General features: G+C 40.0%; 1 protein-coding gene and 1 long non-coding RNA gene across 6 annotated transcripts in view; one reads left to right on the top strand and one right to left on the bottom strand.

Annotated features, from left to right (window-relative positions):
* LOC119854938 (EF-hand calcium-binding domain-containing protein 6-like) overlaps positions 1 to 23,234 on the top strand; it is a 94,995-nt gene that overhangs the window by 68,561 nt on the left and 3,200 nt on the right. For 2 of the 5 annotated variants that reach the window (XM_038400207.2, XM_038400209.2), the window contains exons 13-17: positions 14,988 to 15,129; positions 16,962 to 17,086; positions 17,567 to 17,810; positions 20,277 to 20,449; positions 22,950 to 23,118. In XM_038400207.2, coding sequence (XP_038256135.1) covers positions 14,988 to 15,129; positions 16,962 to 17,086; positions 17,567 to 17,810; positions 20,277 to 20,449; positions 22,950 to 23,118 — 853 coding nt within the window. Of the gene's footprint in view, positions 1 to 14,987; positions 15,130 to 16,961; positions 17,087 to 17,566; positions 17,811 to 20,276; positions 20,450 to 22,264; positions 22,384 to 22,949; positions 23,119 to 23,234 lie in introns of those variants that run through there. The other 3 variants (XM_038400212.2, XR_005292691.2, XM_038400208.2) reach the window with 3 other exon arrangements.
* LOC122459986 lies at positions 145 to 23,054 on the bottom strand. Its single transcript, XR_006280986.1, has 4 exons — positions 22,960 to 23,054; positions 22,538 to 22,632; positions 11,096 to 11,100; positions 145 to 932 (listed from the first exon to the last, which is right to left on the bottom strand). It is a non-coding gene; the product is annotated as an uncharacterized LOC122459986 (long non-coding RNA).

Raw genomic sequence — 23,234 nt, 5'->3', positions numbered from 1 at the left:
TAACTGTTTCGCCCTGTTGCATCAAATAAAACAAAATAATTGCCCTGGAAGAAATAGCATTCACACAACATATTTAAATTCCATGGGAGAACTATAGGATTTCCAACATGGCTAAGTACCCACAACTCCATTTAACATCAGTAGAACAGGGGATGTTGCGCACTACTGAAAATCAGGCAGTCTATTTTTAATTTCCTTTTTGTTTAGTACCTGTAGTTGAATCTTATGGCATGTGTCATAAGTAACGTGTTATTTACTCATTCATTATATGAGCAGGAAAAAATATTTAGTAATATTTTAAGTTGCAGGACACAAATATGTATGCGTTCATATTAATGGTTGGTCATTTAATTACAAGACAAGCACTGTGTAGTGGGATATCTATTGCCAGGGTGTAAATTTCTTGAGCCTGATTCTGCCATCTTTGATTTCAGTGGGGCTATTTGTGAAGTAAAGTACAATTCAATGTGAGCAAGGGTGGCAGAATCTGGCCCAAAGGGCATACAAGATTATTTTTGTCTTATGGTAATTACAGGAAACCGTAATTGTGTAGATTCCGGTTATTCTCTTCCAAGAAGTCCTGCTTAATGAATTACTACATATGGAAAGACTGTTGACATGGTTTTGACTCTTATAATAATCATACAATGATCATATACTCATACAATTTGAGCTACCATACCATATAGCTCATGGTTTAACCTAACACCATAGATGGGGGCAAATCATATGCTTCTGGCTCAGGGGAGAAGGGCTTTGAAATCAAAAAGGGGCAAATTCTTCACAACCGAATGATCCATGGGGAAATCAAGCTCCTGTCCTAGGGCCTCTCCTCATTATATTACTTCTTGATCCCTTCTGTGATCTGGCAACATTGTGATCATTCAGGAGCCATGCCACCAATGGCTCCCCTCTGGTGTCTGTGCTGTAACCTCATGTAAAATAGTGAGTATGAAAGGCATGGTTCAGTTCTTAATGCTGTGAGGAATATTATCTTCTACAAGCTTTTCCGGTAATATTTATGCTCAGTTTGGAGGGGAGTAAGATTCACAGAATGGCATTTCCTGGCTCAGCCCCCCCTTCCAGCCTAACATCCAGCACAAGCTCACCGAGTTTATACAGACAGAGGCTTCATGGGACATAGATCATCCCTTTCCACTGCTTTCAGGGCCTTTCTGACTCTATCTGCTCATCTTTATGTTCTTTCTCCTGGCACTGGGGAGATGAGCATTTGGCCAAGTACGAAATGACAGTATATATTCAGATCTACCAGCTTACAAGTGGACAGAGCATCCAAAGATCTAGATACAACTCCTTGAAATACCCAACAGGAATAGTATCAGAGGGGTAGCTGTGTTAGTCTGGATCTGTAAAAGCGGCAAAGAGTCCTGTGGCACCTTATAGACTAACAGACGTATTGGAGCATAAGCTTTCGTGGGTGAATACCCACTTCGTCGGATACATGCACAAAAGCTTATGCTCCAAAAGACGTATTGGAGCATAAGCTTTTGTGCATGCATCCGATGAAGTGGGTATTCACCCACGAAAGGTTATGCTCCAATACATCTGTTAGTCTATAAGATGCCACAGGATGTTTTGCTGCTCCAACAGGAATAGTAAATACTGTTCATTGTAGAACATTCCTAATATTTTAACATTCCTTTTTGAAATGTGATATGATTTAGCATCCTTTTTATTGTCACTGCTCCATTAATGAAGGGGTGTTATATAAATAACTGGAGAGGTTCCCACCTAAGAGAGGACCCATCAATCTCCTTATTTAAGAGGTTAGGCTCTCGGTGGATGAAAATTCCATTAGGCATTGACTGTGTTGATGGAGCAAGTGCATATAAAATATTTCATGCTTCAACTCTGGCTGAGCTATCCTGGGATTCAGTCTTTGGAAGTCTTCAGCATAGAGTGTTTTCAGTGAATATAGATCAAGAGGCCCAGTAATATCCCTGAAGATTCTTTTGTGCACGACCGTCTCTATTTTGAGGTAAGCACAGCACACCAAAATAGGTTTACTGTTTCATTCTTTCCTTCCTCCAGATTAAGCATCTGATTCTGAGAGGTGCTGATTATTATTAAATGTTTGTATTATGGTAGTACATTATGCTAGGTACTGTACAAACTCATGGTAAAACACAGTCCCTGCCCCAGTGCTTATAATACAATTTAAGATGATGTAACAAGTGTGTAACAATAGTAAAGAAAGGGGGATGGAGGACGAGGGCAATAGGAATTTGTTGTTAGATAAGGTAGCTATGCGTAAAACTTGATATTTCCAAAATTTCTCTGAATATATAGATATATCTCCCTTTACTCTGATGCCCCCTTTACAGCTATATTGTGTGTGTCTGTGTGTGTGTGTTTGCATATGCAGCATATACAGTACACACACACACTATGTGCTGTATACACAATACAGCAGCAAAAGAGGCATCACAGCAAAGGGATTTGAAGTAGGACATGGGAGTCACTTTACAGATTAGTTCAGGAAAGCCATTCCTTGCATAAGGAGTGAATGGGAAGAAGGCAAAAGACAGACAAGTTAAATGGCTCTCAGCAGGTGCTCAGGATTTGGCCCACAATGTGGAAGACTTAAAAATCACATACAACTTTGTCTTAGTCTGGCAAGTTTTTGTGATGAGTGACAGAATTAAACCTAGAGCTTTTTCTTTTTGGGTCAAATTCACTCCTGTGTGTAGGGTAACAGTAGGCCAACTACCTAAATCACACTAAAACTCTTTAAGTAAGATTTATGTGGGACTGATGTAATACCTGGCCTTTTGCTGGGTTCTTTTTAAACAGCTGGAGCATTTATCTCTTTCTAAACAGCTGAGAATATAAAGGGGTGTGTTAACTTTGGACTTCACTTGTAAAGAGTGTTTGGTCTGGGACAATTGGTTTGTGTACATGTGCAGTTTCTGCCAGAGAGGTTCTAGTACTTTGATGTTGTTAATAGATAAATAAGAAGATTAAACCCATAATATAAGGCCTGTTTTCCTGTACTGTGCAAAATAAAATGGCCATTTCAGTCATCACCCCTCTGTTGTATTAGAGGGATTCTAAGTAAGCTTGCAGGAGGGATTCCAACAGGTAAGAGTACTTTGATTTTAAGTAAATGTCACAGCCTTTTGGCTCTCAGGCCTTGCCAAAACTAAACTGAACTAATAGCTTCCTTGACCATTTCAGTAACAACTAATGCTTTCAAAATTTCCTTTCCTGGCTTTGAAATAGGTCCAAAATAGAACTCCTAATTCCGTGGGATTGCTAGTGTTGACCCATTTAATTATTTTAGCACTGGAGTCTGGTTCACCATTATTAAAATTTCACTGTCAAGCATTTACCAGCTTTGTTCCTATATTTACAGTACCTTTGACTGAGATGTCTAAGACTTTTAAACATATGCTTTAAACAGCAGACAGTCAGCTCTGACATTTCTTAGAAATCTTTTCAGAAGGCCATGTGGAATAGTTCTAATCCGGGAAGAGCCCCTGACTCACTGTGTGATCTGACAGGGTGACATATCACTTGACCTCAGTCACACCAGCTGTAAAACTAGGTAGAAAAGTAGGGCCTTACAGAAAACCAGATGATGCATTTGAGCAGAGCTTTCTTGGGTAAATAAATTACAAATCCTACTCCTTGTCCTCTCTCTTTTCTCCCTCCCCCCCCCAAAAAATAAACCTGATAGTAAGTTTTAAGCAAGAATTTAAATTGCAATATTTCCATTTTATTTGTACTTTGCAATGAACTTTTTTGCAGAGTAAGGAAATTTTATGCAGTGACCTGTAAAAGTTATTTAAGATGCAAAAGAACAAACAAGGAGCAGTTTTTTGCTCCTAATTTGACCAAGTTACCAATCTCAGATTCACTTATTTTTGCCTGAATGAAAGCAGAAGCAAAGGGAAGTATGCCTAGAGTTCTGTCTAGGCAAAAATATCACAATCTATGAAATCAAATTCTGTTAGTTATTGTCCGAGAGGAAAAGAGGCATAGTTTTAATAGAAGAAGCAATGATGTTGAAGTTACAATGTAGCTAGTTTGTAAATTTGAAGAAATATTGTGAAAGACTGAAGTTCCTGGCATTTGACTGTAGGGGGAGTAATATCTCCTCTACAGCCAGATGACTAAAACTTTGTGGTTTGACTTGGCCTTTAGTAAATATTGTGGTTTGGCAAGGTAGAATCGGGTCTGTTATCTTAGTACTACATTTTTATAATTAATCTATGAATCATCGACACTCTCAGGTGTAGAATAAACTCTGGCCAGAGTTATAAATGGATCCACACAGCTTTGGAGGCTGACGAGCATAAAGCTCTTTCAGATATGAATATCATACTTCCCCTGCAAAGTGGAAATGGATGTCACAACTTGGTAAGAATAGTTTTATTTAACTCTTTTGAAATTCTTCTCTTTTTTGAATTCAAACAGAAGCAGCACAGCTTTTCCAACCTGTTTCTTATCTGGGAGATGAGTTTCTGGAGAAGTACAATAGCATTGTAAGGATCTTTTCTGTGAGAGGGCCAATGGTCCTTTCAACAGTAAAAGAAATTATATGCAGTTCAGCCAGATCTGTTTCTAAGTAAGGTGATCTATTAAAAGTACTGCAGTTGGAACAGCAGCCTTCTCCTCTGCCAAATCTTTTGACATTGACATTACCAAGTGTTTAGATTCCAGCTATCACGTGTCTAGGGATAACTTTAAACAAGAGTCCTTCTCACCAGCCATCCAGGGCACTCAGCTGTTAACTTTTATTTTCCATCTTTTATTTAACTGAAATTTAACTCATCTTAACTAAGATACAGACTTTACAAATAATGGGCCAGATTTTGCAGTGCCAAACAGCTGGAAAGCTGCCCCAGAAGGGCAGCTGGATACTCTCTTGCACAGGAGTTTTTTTGGGTGGAGTAAGCTGGCATCACTGGCTCTATGCCATCTACCCCTCCCCCAAACCTTCTCCCCAGAATAGGGAGATAACTGGGTTCAAGGTGAAGGGTTCATGACCAGATGGAGTGGGACTCGAATGAGTCTGGGCTGGTGGAACGACCATGTTTCAGCTGGTGAAAATTAGATCAACCCTAAGCCTGCTATAATTTGTGCCAGAGGCTGGTTTTGGCAGTGGCTGCTTGAGGATCAGAGGGAACAAATAGCTAACCTAACCCCTTTCCTCCGGTGTGCGTCGTGTGGCTCAGGCATACCTGAGAACCTGGTCCCATGTGCCTATTGCCATATACTAAGGACTAATGTGAGAAGAAGTTAAATGAAGATAAGGACTTAAAAACAGTGACATCCCACTTCCATCCTATAATAAAACTTACCTTACACAATAACCTCTACTCGCACAGTCTGACACAAGTGTTCTGCTGTCCCTGCACTGCTAGCTTTCTTGAGCCCTCTGGTGCTAATATCTGAGTACACTAGGAATGGTTGCTGAAATGTGTCAGGCAAGTCTGATATAGAAACAGAAACACAACAGAACCTCCTGTTCTCCAGTGTATCTTTCCCAAACACCTTTTCTCTGCCCTTCTAGTATCTGAAACTAGAAATAAACCTGAGCCACTAAGTTCCAGTCTGGAGCCAAACTACCCCAACTTTCTGAAATGTTCTGGCTTTAGTCCAGCCCATTATCAAGATCGGATTTGAGTTTACCCAAAGTTTTGGAGTGTTAATAATTTACCCATGGTTCAGGTCTGGGCCTTTCTCTACTAATAATCCTATAAATCACAACCTGTTTCCCTCATTCTCAGCTATTTCAACATAAACCAACCCAACCAGAGGCTAAAGCAAGTATGGATAATCCAGATAAAGAAAAATTACCTCTCATGGTATAGAAATTTGCCTGGTCACTAACCCCTATCTAAGGGCATAGTGATCCTATCCACATCCTGTTAACCAGTGTTGGCAAATAAAGGGTGCTTATGAATTAGAGCAAAAAATTAAAGGGCCATTGTCAATCTTATTGTGTTTTCTAGCTTTGCTTGAAGAAAACAAGTAAAAAGACAAGGATGGCACAGCAGGGAGGCTGCATAGGAAGACAATGCCCCCCTCTAGCCTTCCTGTGCTTTAACTCCTTCAGCACCATCAGGCCAGTGACTAACTCCCTTAGCTGTTAATACACGACAAATATAAATATTATTGGCTGGAAACTGCTCTCAGTTACATGGAGACAACTCCCATCAAAGCCACTAACTTGTAACTTGGAATAGGAGTTGTCCCTAGTTATTTCAGAATCAATTAATTAGCTCTGCACTGATAATGCTTAGATTATTACAACTCTACAATTTTTTTTAAATCAAATTTAATTTTCACCAGTGACACTGTTAATTTCTAAATTCCACTCATTTTGGAACGTTAAACTAATAACTTTCACTTTCTGGTTTCAACACATCAAAGGATAATTTAGATCTTTTTAATAAATATGTTTTCATTTATTTATCTTCATTTCATACTGTTTTGCTAACTTGATGTTGAATCATTAGCAAGGCTTTCAGTGTTTCATAGAGAAGAAAAGAACATTCTGTGTCACTGGAATGCATGTGGATACCTGATTTCTGCTATGTTGTTATCTCTAATTTTTTGAGAGTCTGAGAAAGGGGTTAAGATCCATCTGTGTGATCTCTAGCATCTAGTATTATGTAAAAATGACTTCCAGTGATCATAATATCATAGACGATAGGGCTAGAAAGGGCCTCTTGGGTCATGTAGTGTGACTTTCTGAACTGTGCAGGACATGTAATCGCACATTCCCACTCTGTCTAATGTAATCTGGCTTGAGTACCTTCAGCAACAATATCTCAATAGCCAGTGAAACGGTCAGCTATCTCCATTTACACAGTAGTTTATTCTAATGCATACACTGTGATAAGCAAATTTTCCTATTGAATAGCATGAACGTTTTCATATTTTACTTTTAGCTTATTACTCTTTGTTAAATATCTGATGTGAATGAGCCCCTTCCTTCCAAAAATTATTTCCTTGATGTGCCCTTTTAGATTGTTCTAGAGTATTCTTTAAACCAACAAACAAACAAACACACATTGACTTCAGGGATTAATAGATTCCTTGTAGAATAGTCTTTCTCCTGCAGCCCTTTTCAGTTGTTTAGGTTCTGGTGTTGTCCAGCCAAATGATTCCTGATTATGGAATTTCTTTTTCCTGTCTTTGCTTAAAAAAGGCTAGGAAAGTCCTTCACAGGAAGCCTGTACTGTGATGTGACTTAGCTTTCTGATTCACTGCTCCTTTCCCTAAAACGCACCTAAAGAAAACTGTGTTTCTGGATTAAAAACAAAACATACAGTACATGGCTTAACTTAGTAACTAAGTTGTTATATTTCCTCTAAGGTATGTATTTTATCTTCCAAAGAGGCAGATCCTCAGATGCAACTTGAGGAGTACTTGGCACAGCTGAAGGGTGGTGGTGCAAAGGTGCGCCTTATGCTCGTCTGTGCTGAAGGTTGCCTTACACTGCACAAACTGCCCAAATCCTCTTTTCCCATCTACACCCTGTAACAGGGTCGCGACTCCGCCCCGTCCTCTTTCTTCCCGGAACCTCCCAGACACCACCTGGTGTACCCTCAGTGAAAGTTTTTTAAAATTCTCTCCACCCATATCACTACAGTCCCCCAGGCACTCCCCTGTTTACAATATTTGCTGAGCTTTAAGCCATCTCAGAGGTTTCCCTACTCTGAGGCCTCTGTAAGACTAGCCTCTTATGACAAGGCTCAACTAACCCCCTTATTAGTAGAGACAGGCCCAGACCTGAACCCCAGGTAAATAACTAAAACAACCCTCCTACATTTGGAGAATGTTCAGATTGCATGATTAGGCACTCAAAGAGCCAAGTAGTGACAAAGTTCAGATTGCATCTATTTCCTTTCTTCCTTCCTGTGCCTCTTTTATCAGCCCTGGGCCAATGGGATTAATTGAGTTTTTACCCCACCCAGCCCACCAGCCTGATAAGATAATTACCCCCAATCAGCTTCTCCTGGGGCCCTAAACAGCATCGAAGTGATCAGAGTGCAGACTCACCAACTCACTCCGGGCACTCTGTCACATACCCCTACCACAGCAGTTGGGAGGGGGTGGGGTGGGTTCAGTGCCACTTTCTACTGGCAGAATGGCACAAAGCATCCAAAGTCTGGCCCAAAATATCAAAGTCAAAGAAGATATATTGGACCATTCTGACCATGAAAATGTTAAATATATCAACCCTCTGTCTCATATCTAAGGGTGTATGATACTGTAATGTTTGAAAACTCATATGAGGTCATGAGATGCTATGTTCTTATATTTGCACCAGAAGACATTCTATCAAGATGACAGTTACTGCTAGTTCAGACTGCTGTATCCTTTTTGATCGCTGTTATGGAATATCCATATTCCACTGAGTAATACCTATGTAGCTAAGGTTGTAGAAAAATGTATAATATATTATTTAAAAAATTTAATTTATTAAATTAAAGACTATAACAAAGGTATGAGTTAGTTTTGTACATGCAATCTGAACTTTGTCACTACTTGGCTCTTTGAATGCCTAATCATGCAATCTGAACATTCTCCAAATGTAGGAGGGTCGTGTTTGGTTATTTACTTACTGGTATATGGAATAACTATTTAGTTTTGTGAGGTATTCTTCCATCATCTCTTTGGTAACAACCCCGTGTTCTTGAGCCTCACCCACAGTCCTTTGCATTATGTCCCCTTTACCTTTAGCCTTTTTGTTGAAAACTGAGTAACAGTAGTTAGTATCTATACTATTTTAGTGATTTTTATTGTTTGTTCTTCTTTCTTACTAAATAGCATTCCTGATTCTTCCCTTACTTATCTTTTTCTCTGGATTTATTTGTAGGAACCTTATTTTGTTTTAACTCCTTTAAGATAACATAATTGCCGAGGCATGTTTGTCTCGGTTACTTTATCACTTGTATGCTGTGATTTATTTACTTTCAACATCACCTTTTTTCATTTCCAATATAATTCTGTTTTCCGTTTCAGTTCCTTGCTAACTTTTGTTACCCATATTTTTCCTTGGGAGCTCATTATGCTTTGGGCTTTTAGTATTGTGTCCTTTTGAAATGCCTGTCAGTCTTCTTGCAGCTAGTACTTTTTCCCATTTACCCTCCTTTTATTTTCCTTATGTTAATGTTTGCCTTAGAAAATGGTAGTGTCTTAGTATGACAATCCACTACTTAACCTTTCTCCCTATCCTAAATTCAGTTAACTTAAACTGTATGAGCAAACTGGAGTCTTCTCTGAGCTAGAGGGATGAAGTTGGATGAGTTCCAAAGAAATTCCAATCCCATCAGAACTCAGAAACAGGATATTTGTAACCTAGTTATTACAGACTTCTAGTTTCTACAGATTAAGGCCCCTATCATGCAGACACTTAAGCCTGTGCTTTAACTTTACATATGTGTATAGTACCATTTAAGTCAATGTGATATTCACATGCACAGTTAAGCACATATGTAAGTGTTTTTGCAGCACTCGGCCTAACTCTTGCAGTTTTCACATACATCACAAGGAACAAGTGGCCACATGTTAAGGTGTACACTTTATTAATTCATCAGCCAATGATTAATTAATTTTACTTCAAGACAACATTCCCAAATATCCCATGACTTCTAGTTCCACTTCCTTGTGAGTTAATGTCAAATCCAGGCTCAGATCATCTATGGTACTGTCTTTTGCCTTTCATGTTATAGAAAAGTACAGTGTCGTTAAATTGTGATGGCCTGGGCTGTGGAGTTCTGGCTGGTTACAAGCACTGAGGCCAGAATTTAAACCAATCACTATATTCCTAAATGTCGTTCCTATAGAAAATTTAAAATGATAATTATAAATAAATAATACTTAGCTCTTAGCTAGCATTTATCATCAATAGATCTCAAATTGCTTTACAAAGGAGGTAAATATCATTATCAATGTGAAAGCTGAAGCAGAGAAAAGTTTTTGATTTGCTCAAGGTCACCCAGAAGGCTAGTGGCTCAGGTCCAGGTCTCCTGAATCGAAGTCCAGTTTCCTATCCACTGGGCAACACTGCTTGCCCTAGAAACAGATATTAAGAATTGAAACAAAAAATTAAGTTCTAGGATATTTGAAGTTTAATAGTAATGAACCATACAGGGCACCTATTTTGAGCCCAATCTTAGGGCTTGTCTTCGCTACTGGGGAGATTGACGCTGCTACAATCGATGCAGTGGGTGTCAATTTAGTGGGTCTAGTGAAGACCCACTAAATCAATGGCAGAGCTCTCTACAGTTGACCCCCATACTCCAGCTCCCCGAAGAGTAAGGGAAATTGACCGGAGAGCGTTCCCCATCAACGCAGCGCAATGAAGACACTGGGGTAAGTCGACCTAAGTTACGCTACTCCAGCTGTGTGAATAACATAACTGGAGTCGATGTAGCTTAGGTTGCCTTTCCACAGTGTCTTATGCTGCGTTGATGGGAGACGCTCTCCGGTTGACTTCCCTTACTCTTCTCGGGGAGCTGGAGTACTGGGGTCGACTGGAGAGCGCTCTGACGTTGATTTAGCAGGTCTTCACTAGACCCTCTAAATCAACACCCACTGCATCAAGACCCGCCCACACATGCATTAGAATGTCACCAGCAAAACACATTGAGACTAGTTTCAGAGTAGCAGCCGTGTTAGTCTGTTAGTCTCTAAGGTGCCACAAGTACTCCTTCACATTGAGACTAGTGGGTTATGTGGGTTAAATCCTAAAGCTCGTATTGGGCAGATGTTAGCCTTCGAAGTGTGTGTGAATAGGTGCTGGTGTTTACACCTGCCAGGAGTAGCTAAAGGTGGGGGGGCTTTGGTAAATTTACACCCCAGAATTTCTAACCTCATTGACATCAGCATGTTCCTGGAACATGAGCACTATTTTACAAAATCTCTTTATGACTGGGCCTTTGATATCTGCAGTTGCTGGAAAAGCATCTATTGAACTGTTTAGGCCAAACTGTTTGCTAGTGTAAATGGGCAAAACTCCACTGAAGTCTGGGGACTCCTTTGTTCCATACTGCGCCAGGGGCTGACTCCAATATTGGGGAGCTGCAAAGATGACATAAATCTGCCTTTGAACCCCATCTCCTTGTTGTCCTGTGTTGAGCCCAGCTCAGATAATTCAAGCCTATAATTTCATTGCATCACCCATTAGCCAAAACATACTAATGATGTTGGCAGAGTTAATATCACCATGTGCTCATATTTGCTACTGGCGGATAAATGACATGTAGAAGCAGGAAATGAGATTAGATTTCAAAATTGACTTTTGCTAGATAAGGCATCTGTGCTGTAAGAATCTGATTTTGTTTCTGTGATTAATCCAATTTTATGCAGAGCTTTGCAATTTTAGGATATGTCTAAACTGCAGAAAAGAGATGTGCTCTTAACATGGGTTAGCTACCTGTATTAGCTGATTTTGGTTAAAATAGCAGTTAAGACTCAGCAACTTGGTGTTTAACTTTCTAGCAGCTTGAGTTAAAACCTATAGGGCAGCTTGGGGTCAAACTTGAGAATCCTTTCTGTATAATAGACCCTTCTAAATAAATATATGGCAGGGTTTGTTTACCTTTGAAAAGTGTCTACTGTGTAGGTATTATAGCTCCTTTTCATATTGCTGGTTAATAAACTTTACCTATTATTAGTGACCTGTAATAATTATTACAACTCTTGTGGAGGCCAAAGTTATACACATAAACACTCACGCGCATCTGTGGCTCATGCAGCAGGCATTTTCCATGCAGAAATGTGAATTTTTGCACATGTAGTAGGTATAGCACTTCTATTGAAGGGGCAACACAGGCACCCATGTTTGAAAAGTTGGCCCCTAAAGCCCCATTGATTTCAGTAGGATTTTGTTTTGTAACATCAAGACAGTTTCCTAGGATGCAATGCAGAATGTTGTTAATGTTCATTAATGACTAAATCCTGTAGTCTGTATGTTGAATGTGTGGAAGTTTCAGTAACAAAAGACTATTAAATAAGGGCTAGGATTTGGCTCTAACAGAATACATTTTGATGGATGAGAAGCAGTTATCCTGCTATAGACAATATCACATCAAAGCATGTTACACAAAATCTGGCTCTGGCTCAAGCTCAACAGGTTCTGCAGGTTCATTTAGTGCACAGTACTCTGGCAGTGTATATAATATTGTAATATCTCAGAAGGCTGTCTTACGGGTTTCAAGGGTTTCAGAAGACAAATAGCAATAGGACTGTTGGCATTTTTACTGATTTAATTCAATCCCTCAAATAAAATGTTGAGTTAATATTTTAGTGATAAGCAGGGCTGTTGGGTGCCCAAGGTTTTCAGGTGAGTCCTGGAAATTTTGGCCATGAGCCTTAAAATTAATATTTAATAGTATGGGAAAATATCACACTGTTCAGTGGCCTAATTACCATCCATTTCTCTTAGTTGACATAGAGACATTTATTTTGGGATGAGGGTGAAAGCTCTGAGAATGATCAAAACTTGAGGAATATTTTGAGAGAAGCGGGCAAATGTATTGTATGCCTTGGCGCTCTTTATAAGCCTGCATCTCTGCTTAAACTCAGGTGAAATTTCAGTTCTCATGGAGCAGTGCAGTTTTACAAACTCTGACACCAGCTGTTGACATTTGCTGTGATGAGCCATCTCTTATTAGTACCTTCAACCATTGGGGGATTTAATTAAGAGATTTACTTACCAGATACATTCGAACTCCAAATATTTCTCTATGGAAGGACACAAAACCAGCAGGACTTCCCATCACAGGGCATTAACTGATGTGATGCTATCGTTTTCAATATGTGTAACTTTTTGCCTTCAACCCCCATGCTGAGTTCTTGTGTTCCTTTTTTCCCCAGGGTCATGTCCTACACAGAATCCCCACTGTGACTTTGCTCTTCTGGGTCAACAGCAACATGAGATGACAATTTTCACTCTTTATTATTACTTGTCTAAACTTAGGAGAAAATAAGATTCCTATCTTCAGGTCTCATCTTACAGGAGACAGGATGGAATATAAAGACTGACCTACTGCAAGTCTTTAGACCTCCTGTGCCTTAAAGAGAGGGGTAACAAGGATGACATCTGAGCTGGCTCTGTAGCTTTCACATATTTTAGCTGTTTTCTTCCAAATAGTAAACATGTGATCTGAAAAGCAGCTGGCAAAGGCTTCTTATATTTCTTCTAATGGCAGCACTGGAAATATTTCATGTGTGTATATATAAGCATCCATGTAAACAACTGTTGTTTTCTGCAACTATTGTAAGTTTCAGGAAAATTTATTAAGTACTGTTTCTCTTTCTTTTTTTTGAGAAAAGAAAAATCCTGCATTTTCTGCTATTTCCCAAGAGGCTTTTTATCTGTTTAAATCAACTAGGGATTTTTCACATATTGACATAAGCATTCATTTGCTAATTTGCCGGACATTAAACTGCATGGAGCTTCCCCTGGCATTCTTGAATGAGACTGAAATACTTGGGTGCTTAGTGCTGCTCAGACACTGCATCGTTCCAAGTACACATATGGTTTTTCCTCCTCTATCTCCTAGATAAAAGTCACTGTTTGATCGCCTTAAGGAAAAGAATGAGTTAAATGGACCAATATTCTAGCCTTGGCTCTAAAACTGGGCCTTTTCAGAAACTCCTCAGCACCTGCAGCAGCTAAGTCATTTGCACATACATAAATAAATAAATTAACAATGAATAAATAATTTAATCCCAGCACACAATGCCACCTTGCAGATTTGATCCTTTGCTCCCAGTGAATTTGTCCATTCCTAATTCTTTTTGATAAAGTCCTCAGATACTTGCTGACTGTCAGGCTAATTTTCTTATTGTTTTCGCTTGATTAGTTCTGTATGATCTAAGGTCGCCCCTAAAATCCACATCTCTCGTGAAGACTCCGAAAGGCCTTCTTTTTTTCAAAAGGATGGAAAGTGCCTGCCATTTCTCCGGACAAAAGCCTGGAAGGTTTTCAGTTATTAGCCTCCTGAAGCAGCCCTTTCGCTCACCCAAGCGCAAAAAAAACTCATTAGGGGGCACCTTTCTTTCTGGCCTCTTTATCTAATGCATGTATGTCAAGATTTTCAGGTCTTGGATGAATTTGGACTGTCTCCCCTTTAACCCTGCTGGTGTAGCTGTGCCCACCATGTAGGTTGCCAATATCTCTGTGTTCTAAACTGTCTTGAGAATCTTGATGTTTTTAAAATCTATTTTACAGACTGCTATGTGGTAAATGACACACATTTCAAGAAACACATTTTGTGAAGGTGACATTGCACAGTTAGAAAGTCAGGACGGGTTGCCAGTCACTGGTGGAGGTTCTGTCTCGACTCAGCATTTTTCACTTTGGGATTTATTTTTCTGAAAGCTTTTTTTCTCTGAGTTTTAGTCACGCAAGTCCTGTTAAAGCTAAAGGGATTTGCATGGCTAAAACCCTGCACCTCACTTTGAAAATGCACCTAGTCTAGCTTAGATTGTGCCCTGCCACATTGATCCCAGTACAGGAGCCAAGCCCACATACAGTCCTTGTGCTTGGCTAAGAGCAGTGGCTGTGTGAGGCTAAATGGAGCACCTCCTGGAGCTCCCATTGGGGAAAGTATAATGCACAAGCCACCCCTTCCAAGTACACTGCGTGTGGACTTTGCCCTAGTGTGTGCCCTGCAGGGATAGGAGGCACTCTCCCAGGCTTATGCATGGGGTAAATCAGGGTGGCATTTGGCCAACTGTATTATCCATGAAAACCATACAATCAAATATACAGCAATATAATGCTTATATTTACCCCTTTAAGAACATCATAGCATGAACCCATATAGGCAGGTAGTATTGTGAAATAGTTGTGTTGGCTACCCCTCGTTGGACATTTTCCTGGATTTTGACACATTGACAAGGGGACAGGCAGGGCACTAGGGTTAACTATTCTTGGAAGACACCAATGGGTGATAGGGCAAGAGGCAGGCTAAATGAACAGTCTTCTCTTTCAGCAGAGGGTTGCCTAGTCTCTTTGATGAGAAATCTGTAACAAATTCTGTGTGTGAACCTAACGAAGACAAAGATGGGCAGAAACGGAAGGAAAATATCCCTAACCAGAAAGTGAAATACACCTGTAGAAGAACTCCAATGCAGGTACAAGCAACACACACACAACCTGTTATTTTAACCCTACCTTTTTTTTTTTTTTTTTTTTTTTTTTTTTTCTGGAGAGCACCTTATAGAATCATAGAAACATAGGGCTGGAAGGGCCCTCAAGAAGTCAGTAATTAACTGATGCTTATCCTGATCTGACCCCTTCTTGATCAAAATTCTGCAAGAAAGCTATGAACTGTATTCTGGATGGCAGCCAAGGACCACCTGTCCTAGTTGTCCTAACTTCAGAGGCATATTCTAGCCTCCTCACTGGCTTTGTGAAACCCAGTCAGGGCTGGCCTTGCCATGAGGTGACCGCCTCAGGTGCCAGACTGTGGGGGGGAGCCACTAGCACCCAGAACTTCGGCCCAAGTGAAGGGTCATGGGGTTGTCATTTGAGCTCCCTGCCTCAGGTGCCAAAATGCTATGTGCCGGCCTTGAACCCAGTGTTTTGTCCTTAGATCCTCCCTGGTTTCACTGCAGACTGGGCAGTGTGGGAGGATTTCTTCCATCCTGTCTTTATAGTGGTGACAATAGATTCAGTTACTCACACAGGAATGCACATGTGCCTACACAGAGCTGCCATTTCTAATGGGACAAAATGTGCTCAAGATCCAGAAATATAAATCCTGGAGTAATTCACTGGAATCAGTGGTGTTACACCTGGATTTATAGCCATGCAAATGAGAGCAAAATGTAGGCCCCATCTTATTTGCCTGTAAAATGCCATACACGTCTATGGTACTATATAAATAATAATAAGAGCAGACATTCTACAGAACCTACTCTGCACATTGAAATGGTGTTGTCGGGTAGGGGGAAACATCAGAGGTTGTGATCCAGATACAGCTACTATGCACTCTGCTAACTCCTGATCTTATAAACACTTTTGAATATTCTCATGAATAAAATTAAGCAACTCATATGCATAAAGTTAAGTATGTGTGTAAGTTAGTAGTTTTCAACTTGTGGTCCATGGACCTCTGCATGTCTGCAGACTATGTGTAAGATTTCCAAAGGGGTCTGTACCTCCATTTGAAAATTTTTAATGGTCTGCAAATGAAAAAAGGTTGAAAACCACTGGAGTAAGTGTTTGCAGGATTAGGCCATAGGTTGTAATACTGTTGCTCCTGGCACAAGTCATCTGTATGGGAACTCATGGCCAGCCAGCATACAGAGAAAAATAATACTAATACTGAAGTTGAGGGGACTAGTCTGTAAATAAAATGAAGGAAATAAATTCTCATGTAAATGTTTGCTGGACTGAGCCCTGTGTAATTTTAATTTGATAGAATGAATGAGGGAGTGAGAGAGAAAAAAATTAGTGCTGGAAAGCTGTAGATATAATTTACCTAGAGCTCTCCAAGGGATATCATAAAGTTATTACACATGAAAATTAGAAACAGAACTGGAGATATGGGACAGTTACTAAAGTAACAAGTGTATAGGAGCACAGAATGCACAGTCCAACTTAAACCAAGGTTTCCCATTCAATAGCAGCCTTCTCTAGCTGCTAAGCAGTTGGAGTGGATATTTGTGTACATGTTTAGATATTTGCCAGCTGAATAGCTGTAAAATTCATGTAACTCTTAATTGTACTTGGGTTTCCATGCTCAGTGGAAAAGTCCTGAGGCTGCATCCTGCCCAATAACGTAATTCCTATGAACTCTGGAGGGTATAGTGAAATCATGCTGTTGTGAGACCGTAGTCACCAATTACTAGAGAGCGCCTTGTTTGAAAGAAAAATTCCAGGAGCCATTTGTGTTAGGATAATTACAGATAAAGTCTCTCTGTTTATAAACCTTCACATCTGTCTCCTTTTCCCCCCCAAGCTGTTCAAGAGTCTTAAAAGCTTGCTAAATAAACACTACCAAGCAATAGAGAAAGAGTTTGAAGATCTAGATGAAATGAACTCCCGGCGCCTCACTCAGGAGACTATGTACCTTCTCTTGAAGCGGTAAGAAGACTGGCTTCTGAGGCTTCTGGAAAGACTTGGGCCTAGATCCTTGACTGATGGTGACTTCCATGGAGTTACACTCATTTCTATCAGCTGAAGACCTGGCCCGGAGGAAGGGGCGCTGGAACAATGTGTATAGTGGGGGTGATGAGAGCCACTGAAGCAAACTGTAAACCCTTTATATAATAGAAACCACTTCAAACCAGCACCCCTAGTTCCAGCACTTATGCCCAGAGGGCTTTTTCCAGCAAGCAATAACAATCTTCCATCATTTTACCATTCTGCTATCTCTTGTGTATAGTTGAAGTCCTTACTCAGCAAAACTCCCCATGGCATCAATGACCGCACCGGAAGTTTGCTGAGTAAGCACTTTGAGATTTGGCCAATACACAGAATAACTTTCTGCTTTCCTCTTACTAGTTGTTGTTACTATTGTTGCTACTGTCATTACATTTGTCTCTTTCAATGTTTTGATGCAAGGTTTGACATCCGACCTGAAATAACTCGAGGTGAAATCCACAGGCTGTGGGAAACTTTAATTACAAATCAGGACAATACCCTTGACTTCATGGAATTCGTGAGACACTTTGGATACTCCCCCAGCTCTTCGTGTTTCCCCAATGCCAAGATTAGTCCACCCAGAAAAGGGGACAATAATTTCAGGCTGTGTTCTAAAAAGCTCAGCTGTGATTCTGATATACTGGTGGACAGGGTGCGAGCAAAAGTAAGCTATTCCAGTTTAAAGAAGTAATACCAGTTGTGACTAAATTCCAGAAGTGTGTGTATTTACTTTATTCCTAAAATATAAATAAAATTGGTAAGTTGTTACTTAAATTCCAAAGTAGACATCTAGTGCATGATCAGAAATCTGCAAACTTTTTTCTTTGAAATGCATGATGTTGAGTTTTGTTATGTGTATGGAGAAAAATGTATAAAATTAACACTACCCAACAACCAAACAAAATGATGGTATGTTTAAAGGAAAGCACAGCCCAGAACTTTTTTTTTGTAATAAAAGGAAACAAAATATTTGTGTGGGACATGTTGCAAATGGATTGTGTCTGTGTGCACAGTATCTATTTGTGATGAGAAGTCAGGTTGCAGATCCCTGCATGGAAATGAAGAGCTGCTGTGCTGGCTCATGCTGGCAGCGAGACCAGATAGGTTTCATTATCTTTAATTTAGGAAAACCACAAGGTGGACAGTTTCCAAGGCAAGAGGGGAGCTAAGGGTGGGACAAGAGGTCTTGCCAGGTCAAACCCTAGAAACAGCCAACTCAGGAGGAAGTTTGGCCTATAGTTTGTGTGTATTTAAGTTAAGAATAAAGAAAATCCAGGAATGGAGGGGTAAAACTGGGATTGAGTGGTGGATACTACTCTAGGGTGTATGTGTTGGGACTGGGGTGAAGACTGCACATTCACACTATCTCTTAGTGCCATAGCACTGTGGGACCAAAGACCCAAGTCACCTGGTCTTTCTTGCTATGGAGGAGGGCTGGAAATCATACAAGTACCATCCAGAGTAAATCAGAAATATGAATGGGATGGTTGAGGCCACAAAGATTCCATATCATGTCGTCCACACACTGAAATGTGGAATTTGCATTCACATGTATTTTTTTTAACTTTGCACTCATGGTGGGTGTGATAAATGCTGGACGAGCAAGATGGCTATACTCTGCATTGTCTTTCATAAACCGCAGACAGGGTGTTGATGGCTCTGTTACCACTGCCTTCCTTGAATACCCCCTCCGTGTTGTGAAACAAATATATATGCTTAATAGGGGGTTGAAGCTGACTGGGATCATGTTACAGCCTGGCACCTGTAGGCACTGAGTTGTCATATAGGTGAGGATGGAGGAGTACCCTCCCTTTTTTGCCTTTCACCTTTCCCCTGCAGATCCATGGGTTTGCCCTGGCCCTCCACCACTGAATTTAAAAAGAAAGTGTTGTCCTAATAATTGTTACCATGTCTCTCCAGCCAGAGGGCATATCAGTTGGAAACTCTGTTGTGTTGAAGCTAAGTTTTCAGAGCTCCCTGCTTTTTTATTTCCACTGAAAGGATGATTTGGTTAAGAAATTGACCATGAGCACTTCATGCCTGGAATGGCTGAATGACAGCTCTGTCATTTTTGTCCTCTCTCTATATATATATCTCAAATTAAATTTAACTTAACAACACTTTACAGTCATGTTTTTTTTCCAAGGGGAGGACAAAAACACAGGTGTAACTAAGCAGAATTTGGCCTTCACCCATCAAGTTCAGATGAAGATCTCACTTTTAAATATTAGATTTGTAGGTTTGCTAACCATAGAAATGTCACTGAACAAATCTTATTCTCATGCATGCCACTGACAGACATTGTGGATGTCTCGTTGGCGGGTGATAACATAGTCAATCAGGTGCGATTGTTTGGACCCTGAGTGCATCCATGTCATTTTATATTTATCATTTTGCCTAAAGATGGTGTTAGTGATGAGCAGACTGTGTTCTGCACATTTACACAAGAAGAGGAGTCCATTGATGTTCATCTTTCCCACTCCATGTCGTCCTATCACACCTCTCCAGTCACTGATGATGATGATGAGATTTGATAAGATGTTAATGGGATGAAAGTTGTGAGAAAACCTGTGCAGGAAATTTTTAAGTGAGACAGCTGTTGCACAGGGGCATTGCCACTTTCTCAGCTGTGGAAACCAGATTCCAACAGCATGAAGAATCGTGACAGCTGGGAACTTCCTTAGCAGCAGTGGGTGACCAGGACACCTTCTGTGCCTTGTCATGCTCTCTCTGCCCCACAGCACATTGCTGAACTGCCTTCGTGGCCTGTGAAACACAAATTGATTTCCTCCACCCAGTCCACTATAACAATCTTCGCATGCTAGAGAAAGGCAGTTTTCCCTATCTCGCCAAGGACAAAAGACCTATCGGCTACCCTCACTGGTAAATCTAAAGTAACCCTACCGGGGTTAGTACAGTTATTCTGGATGTACTAAACTAAAAGTTGTCACTAAAAGCAGAAAATCTATCCTATTGACTCTATAACTCCAGAATTTGTCCCACCCATGATGATTAGAGCAGGAATGCTGCATTCTGGTTACTGCATGAGGAGTATACGCTGCAGTGTTAGTCAGAGGATTGGGTGTAGATCCTAAACACTACAGGATTTTATGTGGTTTTTTTCTTGTAGGTGGAATATTTGTGGGATGATCTCAAGAAAGAGTTTGAAGAGCTAGACCCCTACCATACAGGCTTTGTAAGCAAGGAGGAATTTAAAGATATTTTGACTGAGCTCTGTGTGCATCTTAATGAGTATGAATGTGAAATGCTGGGACAGAAATTTGAAAGCAACGGAGATGGACGGTAAGTTAAACTTGGATAAAGAGATAAAAGTAAGTTGGTCTATAAACGTTTATATGGTATCTAATGGAAGTCTATAACACTGAACAATCAATAGTGAGTGTTAGATACTGTAAATGGCACAATAGATTAATGCACGGTTTTTCAAATTCTTGCTTAGGTCATTTGATTTTCCTGTTCTAGCCTCAGCTGGACATTTTGTCCAAATCACAAAAATTAAGACTCACAGTGTCACTGAATTTGCAAGTCTCTGCTCAAAAGAAAATCAGGTCTGGAATAGAACGGGTTTAGCAAGTCAGGTTTCAACTGCACTGGAAGAGTTGTGTTAGTGCAGGTGATGTGAAAATTTACTATCTGTATAGTGGCTGAGCTCTTGACAAAGCTATTAGTGCATTGTGTTTATGAGCAGCAAAATGCATCCAAACCATTCACAATGAAATTTTTAAAACTAACAAATAATTTTTTTTCGGAAGTAAAGTTTTTGTGACCTACCTGTCACATGGCAGCCTTACCTTTCAAATGCATCCCTCTGAATGAGAAAGATAATAAGCCTCCAAACCAAGGCCTATCATAGTCTTAAAATTAGAGCTAATATGAGCTTTCACTTTAATAAAATAAGCCTGATAATCTGAATTTCTAACCCATATTTCCCCTCCTCCAGGTACAAAATAAAATTCTGCCTTTGCATTAGTACAAAAATTCAAATTCCTTGTGTGCAAAGTCACTGAGAGGAACAGTGATACATTTCAGGGTCAACATTCCGTAACAGTGACATGGGAAGTTCATATTTTTTTAAAACCTAGACTACACTAGAAAAGGTTTCCTGCTCTAGCCCTTCGGGTATAACTATACTGGCAAACCCACCTACTGCAGATTAAATTTATGCTGGCAAAAAAAGTGCTTTTGCTGGTATAGTTTATACCAGCTCCCTGAGGAAAGCGAGCTGTACCTGCAAAAGCACTTTTATGCTGGTATAAGTACATCTACAGCAGGGCTTTTGCCGGTATAGTAATGCTGTAAAAAATTAACACATTGCTATACTGGCAAAAGATTTTAATGTAGACTTGGCCTAGTATTATTTCAAACTCTGCCTGCAGACTCAGCAACACACATTGGTTTACATTCTCCTTGTTCTTCTGGCTGTGACAATAACTAGTAACTTAATTTTCTATATATAAACATAAGCTTAGAGTCTGAAAAAAAAAAAACAGTAAAATCTGCAAGATGATCTGATTTCCAGGGAATTCACATCAAATAATGTGTGTTATTTGAAGGTATTTCATTACTTAATCACATAACATTGGGAAGTCTAACATAAATGCAATTTCATGCCTGACTTCTGGGGATTCTGTGTGTTTAAAATCAGAACCTCAAGTTTCATTGTTGTTGGGTTTTGCACTGAATATAAACAATGACATAAGGTCAGAAGTGAGTAAATAAATGCTATTAACTGTGGGCTAGACGGTGACAGACTGTATGCTTTTTTAAAAGTTAGGGGTAAAATCTTTGCTCCATTGAAGTTAATGGCAAATCTCCCACTGACTTCAGTGGAGCTAGGATTTCACTTTAGGGTTTTTTCTAACCCATTTCCTTCTGTCTTTACCTCACGCTCTCCTTTATTTCCTTCCCTGCACAGGACAAGAATGTCCTGGTTTCTCCATCCTCAAGGAGCAACTCTTTACTCTACATGCTTCTACCCTTCACTGTATATCTGACTTCATCTTTGTGTGTGTTGCGCTCCCCCTCATCTACGCTTCACTTTGCCAGTATTGCCAACCTTACCACCCTTTTATCTGCTTCTCCCACAACTGTCTCCAGGCTTTCTTTCACTTATGGAATGCCCTTCTGGATCTGGTCTGCACAGCCACTGCCCTCTCCTTATTTACATCCTTCTTGAAAACCCACTTCTTTCATGATGCTTGCAAGAAATTTGCCAGGTAGTTAGCCTACTCCTTAATTCTCTCCACATGTCCCACTTTAAAGTATTACTTGCTTCACCATGTTGTGCACTAACTTTTGCAGAATAACTGCTTAATCTTAATAACGTTGCCCCTGACTTTCCTCTCCTTCCCTTCCTTATTCTCTTCTTACTCTTCATTGCATCTTGTCTGAAATGAATTTGTAAGTTCTGCGGGGCAGAGATGTCCTTTTTCTGTATTGGATGGAGCCTCTTCACATTTTGGGTCCTGTTAAAATAAAATATAATAATAATATAAGCAGATATAACATTGGACTGTAAGGAACACATTTACAAGATGGACTTTATATCTGCAGCCACAGAATTGCATGCTTAGTGATGCAGAATAGGTGGCTAGATGTCCAAATACTTGATTTGCTTGGGCACATATGGAGATTATGCATGGAAGTGGTCACATACACAAGATTTAAGTACAGATTTTGAAGATGATAAAAAATTTGGAACACAGTATTCAAATGGAGAAGATGAATTAAGATACCATGCAGGTAGTTGTGTAGAAACTTATGAACATATTTTTTCTTTAAGTGTTTCATACCTGGAGTTTCTGAAGCCCTTTGCTTTAAGTAGACAAAGATGGATGAACGGGAATAACATAGCTGCTGTTATGCAGGCATCTCAGGGTGAGATAGATCAATCCCACATGGGAACGCAGACTGCAGAGCTGGGTGGTCTGACAACCAGACTACGAAAAAAGGTATGATGGCTGTCATGGCTAGTGGCTTTACTTTTAAATGTGAATTCTTATCCATTTTAAATTGCTTAGCTGTTGAATATAAAAGTCCAGTGATCAACGGTGCTAGAACGTACTCA

The sequence above is a fragment of the Dermochelys coriacea genome, chromosome 4, assembly GCF_009764565.3.
Source record: "Dermochelys coriacea isolate rDerCor1 chromosome 4, rDerCor1.pri.v4, whole genome shotgun sequence".
Taxonomy (NCBI): Eukaryota; Metazoa; Chordata; order Testudines; family Dermochelyidae; genus Dermochelys; species Dermochelys coriacea.
This window is presented reverse-complemented; position numbering and strand designations above follow the sequence as displayed.